Raw genomic sequence first — 20,752 nt, forward strand, 5'->3', positions numbered from 1 at the left:
AGAAGAAAGTTAAGAAGCAGAATTCCCATTCCGTCATGTTGTTGCTGGTTGTTGGTGTTGGTGTTGGTGTGTTGGTGCGTGGCTGAAACTCGTTTGGGGAGTAGAAGAAAGTTGCCTCGGCCGCTTTAAGAATGCTGCACTAATTGGACGGCGGCGAGATAGAGATGGCTGCAGACCAGGGCTGGCCAGTGTGTTAGTTGGTCGGCATTGGAGTCCCTAGTTGCGGGAAAAGTAGCTCTGTTCCAAGGCGATCTCTCCCCTCGGCCCAGTCTGTTGGCGATTGCTTAATGCCAAGTATTCTCGGAATATTTGGTAATTTTTTTCTCTGCGTCTTGTTTGTTTCTTCCATTTGTCTGCACTCTCTCACTGTCTCTCTCTCTGCTCCACTCTCTTTTCACTTTTTGTTTCTAATCAAGAATAGAAACAGACTCGGTCGGGTGTGAGTATTTTTATACGAAAATATTTCACAATTTTTTTCGCTTTATTTTGGGCAACATTTGTGCATACACACTACTGACATAGATCGGTCTTTCTATTATAATTATTTACATATAATATTTTTGGGTGCACAGTGGGGCAGAGCGAAAATTCCGCGGATTAACATTTCTAGTACCGTTTCGAGCATGAATTCTTCAAAATTCTGAGGCAGTAACTTGCTTGTGAGCTAAAAATCTTTTAAATTTTTGTTTTGGTCGACGAGAATTTGTTTTAATTTCTTAACAGATCTGATAACCAATAAACGCAATCTATGGCTATCTCCCCAGTTTTGAAGATATAGAACATGTAAATTCCAATTTTACTTTCACATCAGACATAGCATCGCATAGTTTTTACCTCTCGAATTTAAAATTGTGCGGACCAATACAGCATTTCTAGTGGCGTTGACTTGCTTTTAGTCACAGCTGCAGGCTGTTGTGTCATTAACCTATAAAAACGTGTTCGCCTAGAGCTGCATTGCGAGCGAGACAGAGAGGGGGAGTTCTGTGCTTTATTGCACTCAATCACCGCTTCCCTCTTTCTTTGCCTACAGGTACTTTAAAGATACTGAGTAATGACGTAATGTGCATTTGCTAACTAACCATGTGGCTTGCTCGCTTTTGAATCTTTAGAATATGAATCACGTAGTTGCGAGTTACAGAAATGAATAATCACCTTATTGTGCATACATGTACATATGTACAAACATGTGTATTAATACATTTCGAGCAACAATTCGTACTAGAAGTCCCGAAGTCTGCTAATTAGTATCCCCAATTAAAATAAACATGGCCAGAAGTCAAAGTCAAGCGACTGTCAGAGGGACTTATCAATGTCAGGCGACATTCTCGCACTGCAACTACAAACAAACGAAACAAATAGCCAGTCGCAGCAAAAACCAACATCTCGTTTACAGCAACTGTGGACACAATGTATGTACATAAATACATGCATATGTATCTGACTGCAGGAGGGGTTGGTGGGTGGGAGTGGGTGTTGGGTGAAGAGCGATGGCAATTGCAAGTGAACGAGAGAGAGAGAGAGTGTCGGTGAGAGTTCGGGTTCTTGGCGCTCCGCTTCGGCGCTTCACGAAGTGGTTCGTGTTCGCCTGATCGCGATTGTCGATTGCTGACAGCAGCACCAGCAGCAACAACAGCAACTGCAACAACACCGTGAAATGGCGGCACAAAATCATTGACCTCAATTTTTTCGTCATGCGAACACACACCAACATTCGTACGTACGTACATATGTACATCGGTACTTGCGGTAATTGCATCGGTGTGCGCGAGTGCAAGTTAAAATAAAAAGCAAAAACAATACAAATAAGAAAAACTTGTCTACGAGCGTTATCGTTCGCCAGCACTGGTATTTCGCTTAAATTATTTGCCATTGTAGGTCCGCTATTCAACCTCATATGCGGTCGTCCTTGAGCATCGGGACTCGCTTTGAACCAATTATGTACATATGTCATAGGACAGTGCGAATTTCGAGCCACCCCTGTGGGCTTGACAAAAGAAATTCAAATAAGCTGGTCGGCATGGAGGCGATGCGAGCAGCAGTTGTGCACAGACACGCACCCGAGATTTGCTGCTGCAGCAACAATACCACTTTTTCAGGGGGCAAGGTCATGTACTTGAGCTTTTGCTCTGTACATCACGTTCGACGGAGCGGGACAGCACGCTGCGCAAGAGGGACAGGGCTGACGTCAATGTCCTTGCGGTTTACTTGGCGTCTCTCTGGGTCCCTGCCCCAGTTGCAGTTGTGACCCAGTTTGAATTTTCGGGTGAATCGAACTCGAAGAAATCGGGCGGATTGCACTACAAAGCTCCCTTAGTCACCGACGTAGGGAGAAATATCCGGTTTTTGAGCTACACTTTCCTTGAATTGTGTGCAACACTGCTTTGAAATGCGATATGATCAAAGACTGAGAGAAAATCACTTAACATTTGCATTTCCCACAATTGAGATCTGGGACAGTCTGTTATCTTGTTTGCATAGTAATTCATTCGGATAACATTGTTTTATTAATACTTTGCAGAATTATAAATTTAATGGCGTTGAATGCTTTTGATGTGAATAACACTGCTTACTTCTACTTCAGAATTCATAGATTTAAACTTTAAGCTTTAATGAATAAGTTATATTTATACTGTTGAATCTAACAGTATTTCAATATTATTATTATATTATATTATTATTATTAGTTATTCGAGTGCCTCGATTCGTGCCACGTAGACTTAGACACACAAACTACTACTATGGAGCCCAGACTAGCCTTGACCTGCCCCACTCGCCTGTAGACCCTGTCCGGTGCAGAGACAAAAACAAGCCCATGACCCAGGCGCCAGCAAAGACGCCTCGATGGCAGATATTGGCCTTGAACTCCCGCTCCCGTCCTCATTCAAATTGGGTCAAATGCAAATGCTGTCCTGCTGTCGCTGTGGCTGTTTCTGTTTCTGTTTCTGCTCCTGACCTGACCTGGTTTCCCCATTTGGCACGAGGTCAGTGCCACGGCAACGACCAAAGGCGAGCACGAATCGCTCGAGATGACGTCACCGCAGCCCTGCTCAACAATTGCAGTTGCAACACAAACAGGAAGCGAAGAGTCGAGAGCCGAAGAACACATCGCAACACAACTCAAGCAAAGAAGCAGCATTCCTTCAGCTCTCCCCTTTCCGGCTGCACGCTGCGGGGAGGCCCTAAATATAGAACGACTTGAGGTAGGTTCGAGCTCAGCAACGAGCGTTGCATCAGCAGCAGCAGCCTCGGAAGGGCACCAAACCGCCCTAACGACTGCACATGGCCCGGTGCAGCGTCTACATGGCATGCACTCGTCCACGACGCTGCTGATAGTGTGCCGAAACACAATGCTGGCTGCCTGTGTGCGTGTTTATTGCACTCTGCAGCGAACGAGCTCTGATGATCCGGGGGAACCGAGCGAAGAACCATTAAATGGGCACCATAAAGTGTGCTCGCACAATGGAATATAATTAGTCGTGCACCAGAGATGCTGATACCAAAATACCCAAAACGGGAGAGAGCTAACGAGCATCTCTTTTTTAAAGTAAACTTGGAATCGTAACATTTGGTTTTGTATTTTGCAAGGTCATTATTTTAGGAAATGGGTATGTTGTGAGGCTACGAACTTGAGGAAACCCATTTCGTACAACGACTTTACGAAGCACAAAAAATCTAGAATCTAATGCAAGTTAAATGTCTTTGTCTATACAGTACATAGATCTTACCTGAAGATATAGAATTCACCGAATCGCTTCGGGGTGTGTGCTGCATTCCCAGGCCTCCCACTCCGCCTCCGCCCACTCCAAGACCTACTCCGCCGCCGCCTCCCACAACTCCGATAAGGCCATTTGGGGTGCCATTCGCGTGGTGAAGAATACCCATTCCCCCGATACCGCCCCCGCCCCCCAGGTTCTGCTGAAGGTGGAGCGGGGTGGTCGGCGTTGAGGGCGTTGTGGAGTTTATGAGGCCGTGGCCATTCTGAATCTGTTGCTGCATTCCATTGAGGCCCCCATTGAGCATCCCGTTGGCCAACGCTCCCAGATTGGTGGCACCCGGCACATATTGGCCATTGGTGGAGCCTCCATTCCCATTCGCGTTGCCGTTGATCGGAATGATGGTTGTCTGCGCGGGCAGAGTGCTGGAGCACCCGTGCATGGCCAGCGTGATGACGCTCTGCTGCTGCTGATTTAGGCCATGGCCGTTGGAGCCGCCGAACGAACCGGACTCATTGCCGCAGAGCCAAAGGTCCTGATCGCAATAGTCGTGCGAGTCCAGCGACGAGGGCGACATGTTCACCCCCGAAGGCAGGACTAGCCCGTTCGAGGAGGACGTGACCTCCGAGGACGACTCCTCCGGTAGGCGCATGAAGCCGCCGTTGTTCGACCAGCGCCGCTTCATCCTCTGGCAGCCGATAGTCGCCGTTTTGTGGCCGTTTTCCGTTCACTTAGCGTCGGCTGGGGACAAGGAGCTTGTCCCTGGCAGTTGGTCAATATGTGGAGAAGAGCTATCTCCTGGTAAGATCCTCTGTTGCTGTGTGAATCTCGGTAGTGGGGCCCGAGGTTCTGCTCACTTGTGGCGGTGTTATGTGGATTTTCGTGGTGGAGCTAGTATTTTTTGCGCACTTGCTTGCGTTCAAAATACATTTTTGCCCGAATCCCTGCTCATTTAGTGCGGGAAACAATCAGAGCTGTAAAAAAGAGCGGGTACAACCCAAAAAGATGACTCGAAAGTGCCCCAGAGAAACCAGTTCTAGGCTTGATTTCAACATTTTGTGGTCACACTGAAAAACGAACGGTTCAACGCACATGGGCGGGGGCAAACTCATGAAATTTTCATTTCATTTAATTGCAAATTTTCGCACTACCTTGAACTCGGCACTGGTCTGAAGCTACGCCCGGACAGAAGAGAGCTTACCCAGCGAAAAGGAATACGTAATTCTTGAATAGATAAACCCGTGTCCCAGTATCTTACCGGCAAATCTCCAGTTCTTTTAGCGAGAACTCTATTTTAGAGATTGCAAGCGTTTGATAAGCTAACTCCAACCGAATTTATAGTTGGACGCACCGACAGCGGAATAGATTTTATAAACAATTAATCTTTTTTTTAATAGAAGTTGCGATTTATTGTCATAGCGAATCTTAATGGTCTTCAAAATTAATGGGCATCTTGATTCGCAATCTACAATTTCGACTGATTTTAGAACTCGCTTATTTTTTCTTGTCTATCACTTTTTTAACTTCTTTTTTAGCTTCCCAACCATTCAATGTCACTCACCACGAGTGAAGAAATGTACATTTGATCTTAAAGTTAAATCACAATTGTTTTGACAAAATCCGACGCTTGTTTCTCATAGTCAGTTAATAGGGAAGCTAGTGGAATACATTTTGCAACATTGGTTTTTCCTTTGTACTCCCACTTGCATGAGTATTCAAAAACCCATTGCATCTCAAAATATTCTTTCAAATTTGCAATACTAAAACATTTTTCGTTGACATTAATTTCTGGTCATCAATGAACATTTAACGATTCCCAATTGACATTGTTCAATTTAATGTCTGAGCAATCTCTTCATTAGTGTCGTGAACATACATGTCCACATTTGTTTCTTTTGGAAAGCCGGTAACTGCTGGCACTTAATTAGTGAAAGTCAATCGCCAGTGAAGACAATTGGCATAAATATTTAATGCAACAGACCCCATAGCTTATTATTGCCGATTGTCAACCTATTAACCAAGTCGGGTCAGTGTGAGATACTGAGATACTGATTATCCAAACTACCGAATACGAGAACCTTCTGTATTTCAATGATTTTGCAGTACAGACAAAACAGCATGTTTGACTCACTCTGCGACTTACAGGTGAATCATTATTTCGTATACTGGATATCGACAGTTTCGAGCTGTGTGTTTCCTTCCACAAGCGTATTATTTTATGGTCTACCCACCATTAAGAGACCGGCACAACAAAAACGCGAGGGAAGAGGAAGAACCAGGCGATAATAAAAGTAAAGCAAAAGTCTGTAACTTTTCGTCTCTTTGTGTTATAAGGCACTAAAACTGGTTTTAAGCCATACTCATGCGCCAAAGAGCGAGCGAGACAAGGCGAAAGCTTAGAAAAATCGAAAAGAATCTCGATCGATCGCGAAATGAAGAACAAGATGAATCGCGAAGAAGCAGTCAGAATAAAAGGAAAAGAAATGAAAAGAAAAGGGAAGACTAGTCTAAGCTGGCGTGATTGAAGGGGGAGGGCGGGGCACTGAGCCGAGATTTTGGCCCGCATTAAGGAAAAAACCTGTCGCCCTCGCTGCCAACGTCGCTGCCGGCAGAATTCGTCGAGCAGCAACACAAAAACAATGCAAACAGGTTGTTCTTTGCCGTTTTCGCTTTGTTGTCTACAAAAATATTTCTGAAAACATCGGAAGAAGCGGAGACGGAACGCGTATTTATCGCATTCGGAATATACTACACATATTATAAATGTACGTATGTATGTATGTATGATGACGGGTGTATATGAGCGGGATGCACTGCGATACACATGCGTACGCGACATTTATGGCATTTTTGTTGTCTCGTTGGGTTTTGTTGATGTTCTCTGTCGCCACTTTACTTTTGCCCACTTTACTTTTCTGGGGTTATCCCTGTTTTGTGTTCTGCCTCTGGAGTTCAGGTTGAAGTACAAACGACGTCGAAAAGCCAAACGCGCAGACTCAGATAGCTTTACGCTTCTCCAGCTCGCTGTTCGTATTTTAGTAATACGAACCAAACAGAACGGAAAATTCTGCCAGCTGAAAAATTCGTTACGCCTCGAGTGATGGATTTGAGGAATGGTGAGCCAGAAAACGGAGAGGAAGCTAGCGCGTACACCTCTATTTATAGAATCGTAAAAGTAAAAAGTTCAGAGTAATGGGAACTTCAGTAGCCAACAGGTTACCCTTACGTTCATGTATTGGTGCCAACAGAGCTCTGATAATATCTAATTTGTATCTGCGGTCGATTAACTCGAAAATAGTTATGCAAATTGTTGGAAGTTGCATCTTAATAAACTAAATAGGTATCTTTCAGGCAAGATACTTTGTTGGAGATCATGAAGGAAGTTGTTCGCACCATATGGTGAATTTATTTGAAAACCGTAAGTTAAAACTTCCCATTTGCTTGAATCGAAGGCAAGGAATTCTTTCTAAAAATTCCATTGATTCCTAGCTCAACCCATTAACCCCAAAAACTTGACTGACCCCTGATTATTGTTGGGATAACCTGCTGGAACGTTTCCTCTGCAAAAGTATGTCAATGACTGGCACGCGAAGCCCGACGGTTAGGAGTACCCCCACCACACACCCTCCCCTACTTCGCGTCCTTTCCTTATCCAAACTTTATTAACAATTGTTGTACACGCTACGGAAATCAATGGGTGGTGGTCAAATAAGCTTGTGGTAGTGCCTCCTGCTCTGGCAGGGCGAAAACAATTAAACATCCGTTCCCGGGTTGTCCAGTAGGAATACAATAATAGGCCCACCAACACAAATCCACATCAGCGCACTCACACAAGCAAATGAGGAACGACTACTACTGCGAGCGGATCCTTTTAATTTCCTGCTGTTATTCTCATGCACGTAAAACCAGCGCCGCGTGATTTTCATTTGCTGATTCAGAGGGAAAATATCTCACCCTTCCCCCTTTTGAATCTCTGGTAGAGGGACAAGTGGAAGGAGCGAACATATGCGATACATTCCCACAAACTCCCCTTTAGATAGAAAGAGAGCCAAATGATAGTAGACCTGAAGCTATCCAAATGGCGAAGACTACGTTTTCGTAGATATAAACCAAAAGGAGTGAATCGAGTGCCTCGACTATCAGATACCTGATATTTAACTAACCAAATTTACATGCTAGCAATGACGGCAATAACAATATTAACATAAATTAAACAATATTTTATATAAATTAGCAAATAAATTTGATCTTAAAAGTAAAAAAGGTGTTGCAGTATGCCTGGAGTTCCAATTCCCGAAATTCCGATGTTTTTACGTGTGAACAATGTAAATCGTTATAAAGTCGAAAATATTTTATATTATTAATTTCAGGATCTTCGCCTTAAGTTGTTGAAGACCACATAACCAAATCAAAATAAAAACCAAGCAATGCGATTGAGGTCTTAACAAACAAATCAGAATAACTATCGAGAAAATATACATGGGACTGCAAACTTAACGGTTGTTTCTTTCCATATCTCTGTCTTTCTCCCACTACCGGCCCCAACACAATAATAAATTTAACCAAAAACAGGTTGAGCGTTTCATTCCGCGAACTCAGTTGGCTGCGTTTCTTTATTTTGTTGGTGACTTTTTAAAAGTTTGCTGATTTGGTTAAACATGAAAAATGGTGCCATTCAATTGACACATATCCAATATTTGACTTAAGACAAATCCAAAGTAAGCTGGTGGAATTCGCTTCAGTCGGAATCAGTGCGGTAAGTTTTGAGAATACAGCTTGCACCGTAAGATTTTAGTAAAGTTCTGTTAGCTCTAACAGATTATGAATTTCTATGGCTTCCGTTAGCAATAATTAGAACATTTGTCGATTTCAATTAGTTGGCTATAACATGGAACCTACATTTTCATTAAAAGCTTCTTCAGCTCTGTATTCCTTCAGCTGCTGCGTTTCCCAAGCAGATCTGTTGACGGAGCTAGATATCCCAGAGTCTCCTTTTAATAATTCACATGTTCTTTTCAATTCTGTCGACCAAAGTCTTTGCACACAAAATCAATTAGCAATAAAAGCAACAGAAACTTTTTAATGCTTTGGCCGAAAAAGATTTATAGCATTTCGCGATAGACCGTTTTCGGCTTATTGAGAGCACTTAACAGCAACAGGGCACGCGTTTCAACCAATAGAACAGAAAATAATTGAATATATAATAAATAATATATGAAACTTTGTATATCCTTAAGACCCATGCGGCTTAATAGCCTTGAAGCATCAAGAGACTAAAAAACACATAAGATTAAATAATAGGCGGCAAGAGGAAAAACCCTACCGACTCGTCACAGCTGGCCCAATGTTTAGTAAAACTGGTTATTGTTTTAAAAATCCGCTTGAATCATTTCCTTTTCCGGTTAGTTGGTGTCTCTCTTCCATTCTGCGGCGTCTACGATTTGCATTTCTAATCAATAACACTAATGGTTTGACCTTTTAGGCAGCGAAGAAGACACATTAAACCCAATTTGATATGACAACGCACTGTGTCAAACCAGATTCAAGACTCATGGTTGACGCTTAGGAAATAATAATTCTCACTAACCGAACTGGATAAGTCATTGTTTTTATGAAAATAATTGATTTGAATTGAGCAGACGGTATTTTCGGGAAAGATACCGAAAACAACTAACAAAAAAATGTATTTCTTTGTGTAATTTTTGGGCATAAGTCATTGAGTTTATTAGTTATAGGGAAAAAATCAATGCTAAGAATGACGACGCCACAATCCGCTTGCCCCTAAACAATCTGAGCAAGTTTTTCAAGACTTAAACCTTGCTTTATATTACAACTGTGTACATTTTCGCGTTGCTCGGCTAATCTACAACAACAATAAAATTGTTTTGCCTACTTGGAAAACTGTGGAAAGTCATGGAAACTCTCCGTCATTGGCGATTGTCTGCGAAAGTGTTGGCAGCTCGACTTTGTTGCTGGTCTGTGAAAGTCCATAAGAGCGTCGGGGAGAAGGCACAACTCATTCCAAGCTCAATTGTTTATGGCAGGCTACTCTTAACCGCGCACATACACACATTCGGTCCAGCCAGACCGAACGGGAAGGAAAACCATCTAGAAAAGGCTGACAAGATAAGGCACTCAATGCAATTGATACAAGAGCACATACAATGGCACCTGTTTGCCATTTCTGCCATCCCGTTCCCCATTTCCATCCAAGGGATGAAGAACGGGGTGGTGCTCTGTCTCGTGACCCACTGGTCTGCACCCATCAGTATCGCCACCCGCCGACGCGGTTACATTGAACCTTTTTAAGGGGGGGTTGTGTGTGACACTTTGGGAACAGTTGCGATATGAAATGAGGTATTTCGATTATCCAGGGTCATTTCAATTCGTGAGGATTTGGTAGTAAAAACTGTTGTTATGTCTGTGGTAGGTCTTTCAGAACACCAAGCAGATCCTTTTATCGTTCTGGTTTGCTTGTATAATTCCTACATGTAAGCGTCATTTAGCTAAGAACCACAAACTAAAAATGCACAGAGGATCGTGACAAAAAAACACTGGGAACTCGGGTTTCTCAGCCTGGGCGAAGCCACAACACCGAATCCCATGTATAGACGACATACATGTGTCTATATATTTGCATAAAATCGCATTAAAATTTGCCATTTGGCCACTTTAATGTCCCATAAAACATAAACAACAGCGACGAAGACGAAGTTGTCGACGCCATAGGATATAAGTAACTTTTTTGTGCTCTTTGTTTGTGTCCAGAAAGTGTAGCAAAGAAGAAATAGCGAAAAACTTAATGTGCAAAAAGCAGTTGGAAAAGAGAATCTTTAGTCGAGTGCTTCGACTAAACGATACCCGCTAGCACGTATAAAACTAAATGTACAATTCCGAATTATGTGCATCCTGTAGAGGAATTTCATTTAAAAACCCAGCCTAGGGCTTCTTAGATTATTCGAATTTCTGTGAGCTTTAGAGTGGACTTGGTCGAGACTAAAACTAAACTTGCACAGCTCAGTCATCGTTAGAACATAAATGCTGTGTAAGTAAAGGGTATCAAAAAACAGAGTCATGAAGTCGAAAGTTTAACCAGACCCGCCCAGGAAACGAAGGCCAACGGGTGGCGGTAAGTCAGTGTCGTCGGGGGGATGGAACAAATTAATTGTGGGAGAGTCAAACTAATGTTGGGGACTTTACTGGAACCTAAGCGCAAACCACGATGTTACCTAATGCCTCATTAGGCGCTTTAAAATAGGGAAACCCAAGCGCAGAAGAGGACTCGCTTTATAATTTATAATAATAAGTCGCAGTGCCCATTAAACGATATACCAAACATAAAGAATAAATAAATACTTCTACTACTTTTTTAATTGAAGTTATTGGATCCAGAAAGTGAAGTCTCTTCAGACCAACAGCATTTACATGTTCCACAATTTTACCTTCTCCAACCCGCTTCCAGTGCCCAATCTGTATCAAATCATTTTCGAGCTTTCTTTCGGCACTCAACAAATCGAATACGTTTTACACCGAATTAAACCTTATCAACAGAATATATGTGAAAATCAGAGTAAATCTGTTGGCTGAGTTCACGGAATGCCCACTCGAATTTATGGAAATACATGCCAATTACGCAGTCGAGTGCTTCCCTAGACCGACATACACAACATAGCCCTCTACACCGTGGAACTATAGTGGCCCGAAAGAGGCTTGATTATGTTTACGCAGGCGAAATACACAATTTTCAACGTTCTCTCTTGACCGTCTGTCAGTTGTCATGACCATAATTAATGTATTGCCAATCGAAGCCCCATCCCAAACATGTGTATCTTTTTGGGACATCATAATGCCTGTATGTACAGCATGTATTCAGCTATGCGAACATATGATCTGTGTATCTTGGCATTGGAAAGATCTAATGGTCATGTAGTTTTCATTTCGGCTGGATGAATAGGAAATGGAAATTGATTTTGCTCACACGAAGTGACAAGTGCGCCAAGACAAACACATTAGGGTCTGAACAAATCGAAAATTGTTTTCGTTTGCGAACAGCAAACTTGTTGCCCAACTCACTCCTTCGTTAAGCAGTTGACCACAAAATGTTGTTATGGAAAACCGCTTGGTTCTATTCGATTCCAAGGTGCCCGCACTCACCATATGCGTCGATATAGTGCGCCAGTTCTGCTACTAATCCACAAGTATCCATGGGCCCACTGCGTTCTCGAACAAAGGGTATTCCAGTTGACAAAGCACTATTTGGAATGTTGGATAAAATCTTTTCACTATCTTTAGGTATATGTAAGGGGATCGGGATCCACGGCACAAATCCCTCACTCACTCGCGCACTACCTTCGATATATGTACATATGTAATATTGTGGAAGCGGAAAAAGTCTCCGGCTCCTGGCAAAGCGGAGCTGGCGTTCCACAGACCACGACTAGACGGGCGTCTTATGTCTGTGTGTCACGTTGCTGATGTTTGATTTCGAGTTCTGGCTTCGTTGTTTCCTATTTACATTTCGGTCCCGCTGTACTCCCTCATCCGCACGGTTTGCACTATGCAGCCGCCATATAATATCTGTACAAATATGAATATATGCTCTCGATTTGCGTTATTTTAAGAACTATTTCCTTTTCCTTCTTCACCACTTATGTATGTATTTTTACTATTGTTTGAGTTTCAGCTACAATGCATTTGCACTTTATATTAATTTTTGCCGATGAATTGCACTTGTGTTTGTTGCGGTTGTTGGGGGAACTGGTATTATTTGGGATTTGTCTAACAATTTCTCATAAATATATGTAGGTGTATATGTGATTTAAACATTATTTGGTTACAACATTTTGCGGGTTTTCGGTTTTTGAAATGTTAGGTGCTTTGGGAAACCGTACTGTTAGGTTGTCGTTTTCAATTGAGTGTGCTGTATTTTGTATCTTGTTTTCTGACGAACGCGATCGGGCTTCGTACGTGCGAGCGAACAACCGTTAACAACAAAGTCCAAAAAAATACTAAATCAATGAGCGAGACGAGCAGAATGTTAAACGCTCAAACTCACCACACTGGCACGCACACCAAGGTAAACTCACCAGGCACGCACACCAAGGCGCTGAAAGAGCGAGAGTTAAAAGCGGAATCGGCGCTAAAGTTAAATGTGAAACGCAGGCAGCACTCACTCACACAACCACAGACACACACTCTGAGCAAGCGGCTTGAATGAAAATGCCGATGCAATTGCAATCGTGGAATACTCTTTGTCCGCTCCCCGGCACGTATCTGTGAGTTGTGTGCGAGCGTATATGGCCGCGTATGTGTGCGTGAGTATGAGTGCCATCATCGCTTTTATTTCTTGCTGCTTTATTTTCGGTTTTCTACATTTATTTATTGTTTTTTTTTTTCGTTCGTTTTCGTTCATCGCTACTTTCAGGTGCACAAGTGCAAATTCACACGTATGTACGTACATTCGAAATATTCTCGCATAGTGGGACGAAAGGGTCCAGAATAAATCGGAAGGAGTGCCACGACTTGGCATAGGTAAATGTACGATAAGTCGAAATACTTAGCTTAAATTACAGTCTCACTAATTCACCTTTGCAATACATTCCAGGTTTGATATACAAAAATTTTTCGCTTATATTGTATTTTTCAAAGTTTCCCTTATAAAACCTTATTCATTTTTATACATATATGTAGCAAATATCTCAGCGTGAAAACAATGGAAACGTTTCATCTGGCCAAAAATACTTTCTCACGTCAGCTGAATGAGTAATAAAATAAGATCGAGTTAGAAAACCTTAGAGAGTCCTTCGAAGGCCTTAACGAATTGGACTGTTTCCATTCGTTGGAAGGAACATCCATCTGAAGTCAGTTGTTTTGTAGACGACGGTTTTTGAAGCAGAATATTGACACTACGAGACGTAATTGATGGAAAGGAAAATGATCACCAGGGTAAACAGACGCAGATCAAACTAACGCGAACAGCCACAACAGTATCTATGAGTATGTACGTAAATACATACACATATACGTATCACCGCCGTCTGCTGGGCGACGTATAAATTGCACGTTTCGAATACATTGTGGTTAAAAAGTCAGCGCAAAGCGAGCTGAGATACTCAGATACAGATACGCACACATCGCTGCAGATAATTGTTTGCCCCAACCCTACCCCCCACCACCTGCCCCATCTTTCGAATCGCTACGTATTTACTTAACGTCGCTGTGTGCGTTGAGTTGACGCTGGGCAAGTTCAAGTGTAGAATGCAATAGAGAATTGCATTTGCCAGAGCGAGAGAGACGACCTCGCTCTCTACGCATACGCATAGAAAAGCCGGCAAAATGCAAGGGCAAGGTGGTGCGGGATTGTGGGGGTGGTCGTGCTGACGGTGACAGTGGTTAGCATGTGGTGAGTTTCGCGCTGTTTGGGGTTGGCTAGACACATTGAACCACAAAAGTTCAAGATGAAAACACAAAATATCAACAATGACAGCTGAGTAGTGGGGACGGCGGCGGCTTGGTGTCGGGGGCGTGAAAGAGTCTTTGCCTCTCTCTATCTCTTCCTATGTTTCTCTACTTCTATTTGTTTGGGTATACCAATACAAACACAGCTGCAACCCATAACTGCGTCTATGATGATTTTCCTCTCTTTCGTCCTTCCCCACATTCTCCACTCCTCCACACGTCCCGTCCCCCTCTCCAACACCAGCCTTTTCCCTCTTGGCCGACTGCCAAACGACTCTCAGTTCAGTAGTACACTGGAGCAATTGCTTAGAGTATGGGTGCAACATGTATCTGTGCTTTCCTATACGTATCTGTGTAGCTGCATGCGAGCGTGAGAGAGTTTGTCTAGCTTTGGGGTGTGAGTGGGTGAGAGGGGGAGGGGGAGCGATCGAAGTCATGTGCATGCCTTTTGTTGGGGTAGTTCGCCGGCAAATAAATGAAATAGAAGAGAGCCGAATGCCATGTAGTGGAAACTTGCTTGAGTAGACGATACCGTTCACAGGAAGAAAGAGGTATGACGTTGAATTCCTTGAAAAACAGAGTTTTTTTTCATAAAGGCATTGTTGATAAGCAAATACTACGACTATATTAATGAAAATCAATTTACATGTGTAAGTCTATCCTACTTGAAATGAGAGATATGATTTAGATGGACAGAACAGAACATAACATTTAGATGTTTTAGCTCACTTCAAACTAATAACTAATGCTCTAATCCGTTCATCGCACTGACACTTTAGTCTGGAATCCGTTTTCATTGATGCAATCAATATATCTCGCACTCGAATTCGAATTAATTGGCTCGTCGTCGGAACTAGTTCATTCTTATTCGTTTTATCCCATGGCATAACAGAATTGAAACCGAAACAGTTGTTGCAGTGCACAGATAGATAACACATAATGTATCTGAGCATCACTCTCCAGCTATATAGTCTACGTGTGTGTATCTATGTGCATTTAGCGAGCGAGATAGCTGGCTAGAAAACAGAAACAAAAAAGGAGAAAAACTTGTCTACATGCCTGTCGCTCGAGCTGCAAAATTTATGCGAAGACACACAAATCCACTGAACGACCGACCGACAACGCTGCCGATGGTTGTTGCTGTTGCTGTTGCGGTGTTGGTGTTTTTGTTTTTATACCCATAGACAGACTGCACCAATCTGCTTCACAACCCATGCCCCCGCTCACCAGCCGCACGAGCGTTTTAAATGCGAAAAACGCCGACACAGATGCAGAGAGAAAAATATCTTACATTCACGTAAGTAAGAAAAACGTTGCACACCAATACTTCAAATATACAAAGATATTATTTCTCATGTAGTTTCAGTTTCTTGGGCTTAGTTCATGATGTTTTAAACGCGCACGAACGTTGTATTATTTTGTTAAATTTTTTTTGCTAATCTGGTTTGCCTTGTGTGGTGGTGGCTTGATTTGCTTCGCTTCGGATCAGAGCGGTTCGGTTTGTCTTTTGGTGCGATTTTGACTTTGAATCGGGTGCCACAAGAAGCAGAAGCAGAGGGCGGGCGTAGAAAGGAGGCAAAGTCAGGTTTAATGTCGTTCAATGGCGCGGCGACGTTTTGCAGTTGAGGTAGTCGGAGCCGCGAGGCAAAGACTGGGGGCAGTCGGCAATGGGAGGGCGTGGAGCGGGCAGAAAAAGTGGGCTTAGGCCGTTCGTGGGCAAAGAGGAATAAAAGACTCGACGTTGGGCAAATAGGCGAAGATTGGCGGTTGTTTACCGATAAGCGCCCATGAATGGGTGACGGCAGCAGTCGGCAGACCAAAGGAGAGCAAGTGCCACATAGTTATCCAGGCGGACTGTATGTACCGATTTTGCATTATAAGTACATGGCCGAGTCGCACGGTGGGTGAAAAGGTCATATACAGACACAGTGGGCCGAATTGAACAAGTGTAACAAGAATTACATGGGTTTGGATATGTTGTCTTGTCTAGTTCTGTATATTTTCAAAAGAAATAACACTAATCCGACGGGTTGAGTCCAGTTTATGCATTATAACTAACTTGCAAGATAATTAAGATTCGTATATAAAAATTCGTATGTATAAAATAAAGGTAATTTGAGTCATTTCTAACACTATAAATTTTATAGTTTGTTGTTAATCAGGATCACTAGCCGCCGAGTCGATCTAGTCCTAATTGCAGTTAGGCAAAAAGGATTTTGAAGCCGAGATTGCTTCAGTCATTATACATATCCTAGAATTGGACCTGAAATCCATATTCTTCGTCTGTGCAGCGTGTTTGAAAGTTAGGCGCATAACATAAATACGGTAACCAATTAAACGTCTGCATACCGACATTTGATGGATTGTCGACGAAAATAAACGTTGATTAAAACATATACATATGTAATTTTTTGATATTTTGCTATGTAAAACAAATTATTTGGGGCTTTAGCGGCACAAGAAGATTTCATATATTCCAATGTTTCGTGTTTTTATGTTGACTCGCATGACATTATTTGATTAAAAGCGACAATTGTAAGCCTTGTTGGCATTGGAGTAATACCAAACGAGCTTCTAACGTTTATGTACAGTATGTAGATGTTGGCATCCTGGGTGTCAACAATTCTGATCATAATGCTCACTGGCATCTAGTCCCTCCCTCAGATTGCATACTAAGCAGAAAACCGGCGTGCGTACATAATTGGCGTGCCCTTGTCGCGCCAGTTATCGATAACTATTTCCTGCACAGTTAAACTGGAACGCAATACGGCCAAAACAAAAAACTCATCAGTATTCAGGAGGCTGGGGGAACTGAGCTCTTGTTGTTAGCGCAAGTGCCAACTCATTGGCTTAGCAGCTGTAAGCGTTGGGTGCTGTAATTGCAGCACGCGCTGCTGCTTTTCCCGGGGGCTAGGAACTGATGCTCCAGTAAGCACCTGTCAACATTGGCTGATAAAAAGCTTCTGGCTACAGAAATAGCCATGCACTTGCCACAACGCAGTCTGTGTCGTCCGTATTTGGGGTCCCCCCAAGCTCCCTCCCATCCAGACTTACCCCTCAGGCCACCCAACGAACTAAGGCAAATTTGTGATAATTATTTTTAAAGTGCACATATTTAATCAAGTGTGGATTGGGCTGCTCTGCTATGTAGTACAGTGTATGTATGCATGTCAAACAATTAATTAGTGCAAATTTCTTTCTTTTAAGGGATTAATAAACCTAATTCGACACACACAATGGTTTCGAGTTCAAGGCAAATCAAATTTTAAATAATATAAACGATACTTTAAGAAAGAATATTTAAATATCTTTTGAAATTCCAATAGATATTGGCAAATCATAAATTCAAATTAAATCGAAGTACTCGACTTTCCGGGCTTTACAATTTTCTGAGGATTGTGAGAGAGGTTATCAACTCGGCTGGTAATCTGCTTTGATCAAGAATGTACAAAGGATAAAGTTATGGATCGTTTCCTTCTGTATATATACTAAACTAAAATAAATTGAAGAGTGTGCAGCTACTAAGGGTAAAGGGAATAGGAGATTCTGTAAATAAAATCACTCTGTGAAAAGCCCACCAAAAGTTCAATGCACGAATCGCGACGCAGTTGCTGCGGTTCTTGATTATTTTGGTGTTTTGGCTAATTAAGTCATAAAACGGGAAACCCCAGACACGCACACGAACAAACGCAAAAACAACGAAAAATTATAAAAATATTAGTTAAAAGAAAAGCATTCACTAACACTAGACATATTGCAAACAGTACATATACTTTTCATTTTATGTTATTAAGTTAGCCGCTACTAAAATTATCGAATAAAATCAAATTAAATTTTCAAAGTACACAGACCACGCTCAAAAATAATCCTAAATGAATTAAATTTTTTAAAATTAATACGCAGTTTGAACAATTTAAATCCACACTTAGCAAAGTTATATTATTTACTGTTGATTATTAACTTAAAAACGTTTGAATAACAGGCTTCGAGAGACCTTTCATGGCTAGACTTTAGTTTGTTTATCTTTAAATGTATTTCCCCCACCGTAATCTCAAGCAAACACAACAAAAACACGAGCATTTTAAGTACGGAAAGCAACACATAAGAAGGACTAATGTGGAACGCATCCTCGATCCTGGAAGGGCTAGAACATGAGCAACGAGTAAACGCGGACCTGCGCGGCAAGAGCGTGTTCAACTTGTGCGTGATCTTCTTGTGGATATTTCTGTGCATCTACGTCCTGTCCAAGCTAACCCAACTCGTGGAGCTGTTTCTGTGCCAGCGGCTACTTGGCCAGAAGCAATGGTACGACGTCCGCACGATCAAATCCGAGTGGGAGCAGACCCTGCAGCTTTATGAGGACGACAAGAGCGAGCTGGACGCACAGGTGCGCGAGTTGCGAGAAAGGAACCTGAGTTTGGAGCGCTTGATGGCGGACCTGCGAGACTACAACATCCACTTGATCAGCGAAAACTTTATGCTGTCCGTGATGCACGAACAGGTTAACAAAACATACACAAAACAATCAACATATTGAGAATCGATTGATCTTAAAATCGCGCGAAATATTATTTTTCATTCAAAGACACTGTTACACTGCTAGCCATGTTATGTAAAGATCTAATTGACCTCGAGACATGTAAAGTGTACTAACAATTCAATGTTCTTTGCTCAGAAACCAAGGCCGGCCGAGCCAAACATCTACATCACCAACAGCCACTTCCACCTCACTCGCCAGATGTTTCTGAACGAGAGTCAAATCAATCTCAACGTCCTTGACGCTGGCGAGAAAGGAGCCTCCGGGGAGGGCAAGAATGTCTGGCTGCAGTATCTAAGGATGCGCAAATGCTATATGAGCCCGATTGCCGATCCGAATTTGGTAGATCCCAGCACCACCAAGCAGGTCCTTCCAATTGTTATGAGCACCGAGCAGTTGGCCGAAATGCAAGGTGAGTAAAGTAACCACTTGTGAGATGTTAATAATCGTTGTCCTCTTCTTAGGCATGATATAGTTGGTTTTAAGTTATATGCAAACATAAATCTCGATTGTTGTATTGATCACAGAGAAAAAAAAAGTTCAAAAAAATATATTTAAATTAATCGCTCTACATTGTCATTTATTTTAATTAATTGCTCTACATTGTCATTAATATTAAACGGAAAGAGTGCAAACCTCGGTCAACATTTTTGTTACTATCCTTGCAGTTTAATTATTATTAAATATAATTATGGTTTTCTCGCTTGTTTCTTTTTCGATTTGAAACGTAGAATCTGTAGTAACAGTATACTAGCATTTAAGCCGGAAATAAAAATTAACTCAGTAATGTTATTTATTTCAATTCGATTCATATTCCAAATTCAATTTCAGCTCAGTGCTTTGGACCACGGAAAATCGGTCTTATTTGCCTAACTACCTACCACCTACCGCCTCCCAATTTCCAAAACGCCCCAACCTCTCCCCCTTCGAGGCCCATCGCGACAACATCTGGCGGAAACGAAACGAAAACAAAATGCAAAATATAGCTGTCTACCACCAGTCGGTCGTCTGTTTGTTCCAACTGCGACTGCTAAGACGATGACTTATCATGGCAGACTTTAGCGATTGGTTCTTCGGCTGTCTTCTCCGTTCCCCCACTGCGCCAGAACTCTCCATTTTATTTTCTTTGCCATGGGGTCACTGGCAGTTATCGTTGCAATTTTGTAATCAGTTGCCGGCTCAAGGTTAAATGCTCGCCGGCACGCTGGGCAAAGTATGTGGGTGCAGGTCCTAGTCGGCCTCATACCCTTCCATTTTTCCCTTACCCGTGTGTCATTTCCGGTTTCGACATTCATTTGGTGTTATTTGGACGCAGATTCGCCATATTTGAATTACATTTGATCGAGAACCGGCGCTCTCGGTGTTGTTTTGCGACTACTTACTGGGTCATTTGCCTGTCTGGCTCATGTAGTCCGTTCATGTGCACATATGTGCAGTGGAACTGGAATCGGATTTATTTCGTTGTTCATTTGCGATTGTCACTTGGTTGAGTTAGATTTATTGTCATTTAAATGCACGTTTATTGTATTTTCTGGATCAGTATTGTGCGTTGAATCGGGTCTTTCCCTCCTCCGTCTGCACTCGCATTTTCCGTTTTTACTGTCTGATTTGACAATGATGACGCTGATGAGGCCTAAATTGATTAGCGGCGAGTGATGTACATATAAAGAACATAACCGATGAAGTCATTGAACTAATTCAAATATTTGCCATACACATTTTATATCTGGTTTGACTTAAAAAAATATAAATAAAAAAAATATATAAAAAAAAAGAATTTTTCGACCCGACGCTAGCAGAATAATTAAAATAATAATTTAATATTAATATGAATAAAAATAATATTAAAAAAATAATATAACGAAAGCTTTTCTCATATCTTGCGAGTTATCCAAGCTAAAATTTCTTTGTATTAGTAGCTTCTTTCAATAGTATTTTAAATAAATGACCTTTTTTCGGTGCCTGTAACGATTATGGATCTAGTTATAAGAAGCTACGAAGCCAAACAGTAATAGTTTATTACGTTCTAAAATCTAGAGAATGT

General features: G+C 42.1%; 2 protein-coding genes across 7 annotated transcripts in view; one reads left to right on the forward strand and one right to left on the reverse strand.

Annotated features, from left to right (window-relative positions):
• Positions 1-20,752, reverse strand: part of LOC6619158 (ecdysone receptor) — a 61,144-nt gene that overhangs the window by 23,223 nt on the left and 17,169 nt on the right. The window contains exons 1-2 of one of the 3 annotated variants that reach the window (XM_002043362.2): positions 11,868-12,719; positions 3,726-4,687 (exon numbers count right to left, since the gene is read on the reverse strand). The exons of 1 other annotated variant lie outside the window; for it this stretch is intronic. In XM_002043362.2, coding sequence (XP_002043398.1) covers positions 3,726-4,398 — 673 coding nt within the window. In that variant the 5' untranslated portion in view covers positions 4,399-4,687; positions 11,868-12,719. Of the gene's footprint in view, positions 1-3,725; positions 4,688-11,867; positions 12,720-20,752 lie in introns of those variants that run through there. One more of the 3 variants, XM_032716748.1, reaches the window with a different exon arrangement.
• Positions 14,270-19,694, forward strand: LOC6619159. Of its 4 annotated transcripts, XM_032716750.1 has the most exons (4): positions 14,270-15,468; positions 15,532-18,672; positions 18,847-19,120; positions 19,540-19,694. In XM_032716750.1, the coding sequence occupies exons 2-4, from the start codon at positions 18,286-18,288 to the stop codon at positions 19,692-19,694; spliced, it is 816 nt and encodes a 271-aa protein (XP_032572641.1). In that variant the 5' UTR covers positions 14,270-15,468; positions 15,532-18,285. The 4 variants fall into 4 exon arrangements, with proteins under 4 accessions (XP_032572641.1, XP_032572640.1, XP_002043399.1 ...); XM_032716749.1 differs by having other exon boundaries at positions 14,270-18,672; XM_002043363.2 differs by lacking the exon at positions 19,540-19,694 and adding an exon at positions 19,173-19,466 and having other exon boundaries at positions 14,280-18,672.

This window comes from Drosophila sechellia, chromosome 2R, assembly GCF_004382195.2.
Source record: "Drosophila sechellia strain sech25 chromosome 2R, ASM438219v1, whole genome shotgun sequence".
Classification (NCBI taxonomy): domain Eukaryota; kingdom Metazoa; phylum Arthropoda; class Insecta; order Diptera; family Drosophilidae; genus Drosophila; species Drosophila sechellia.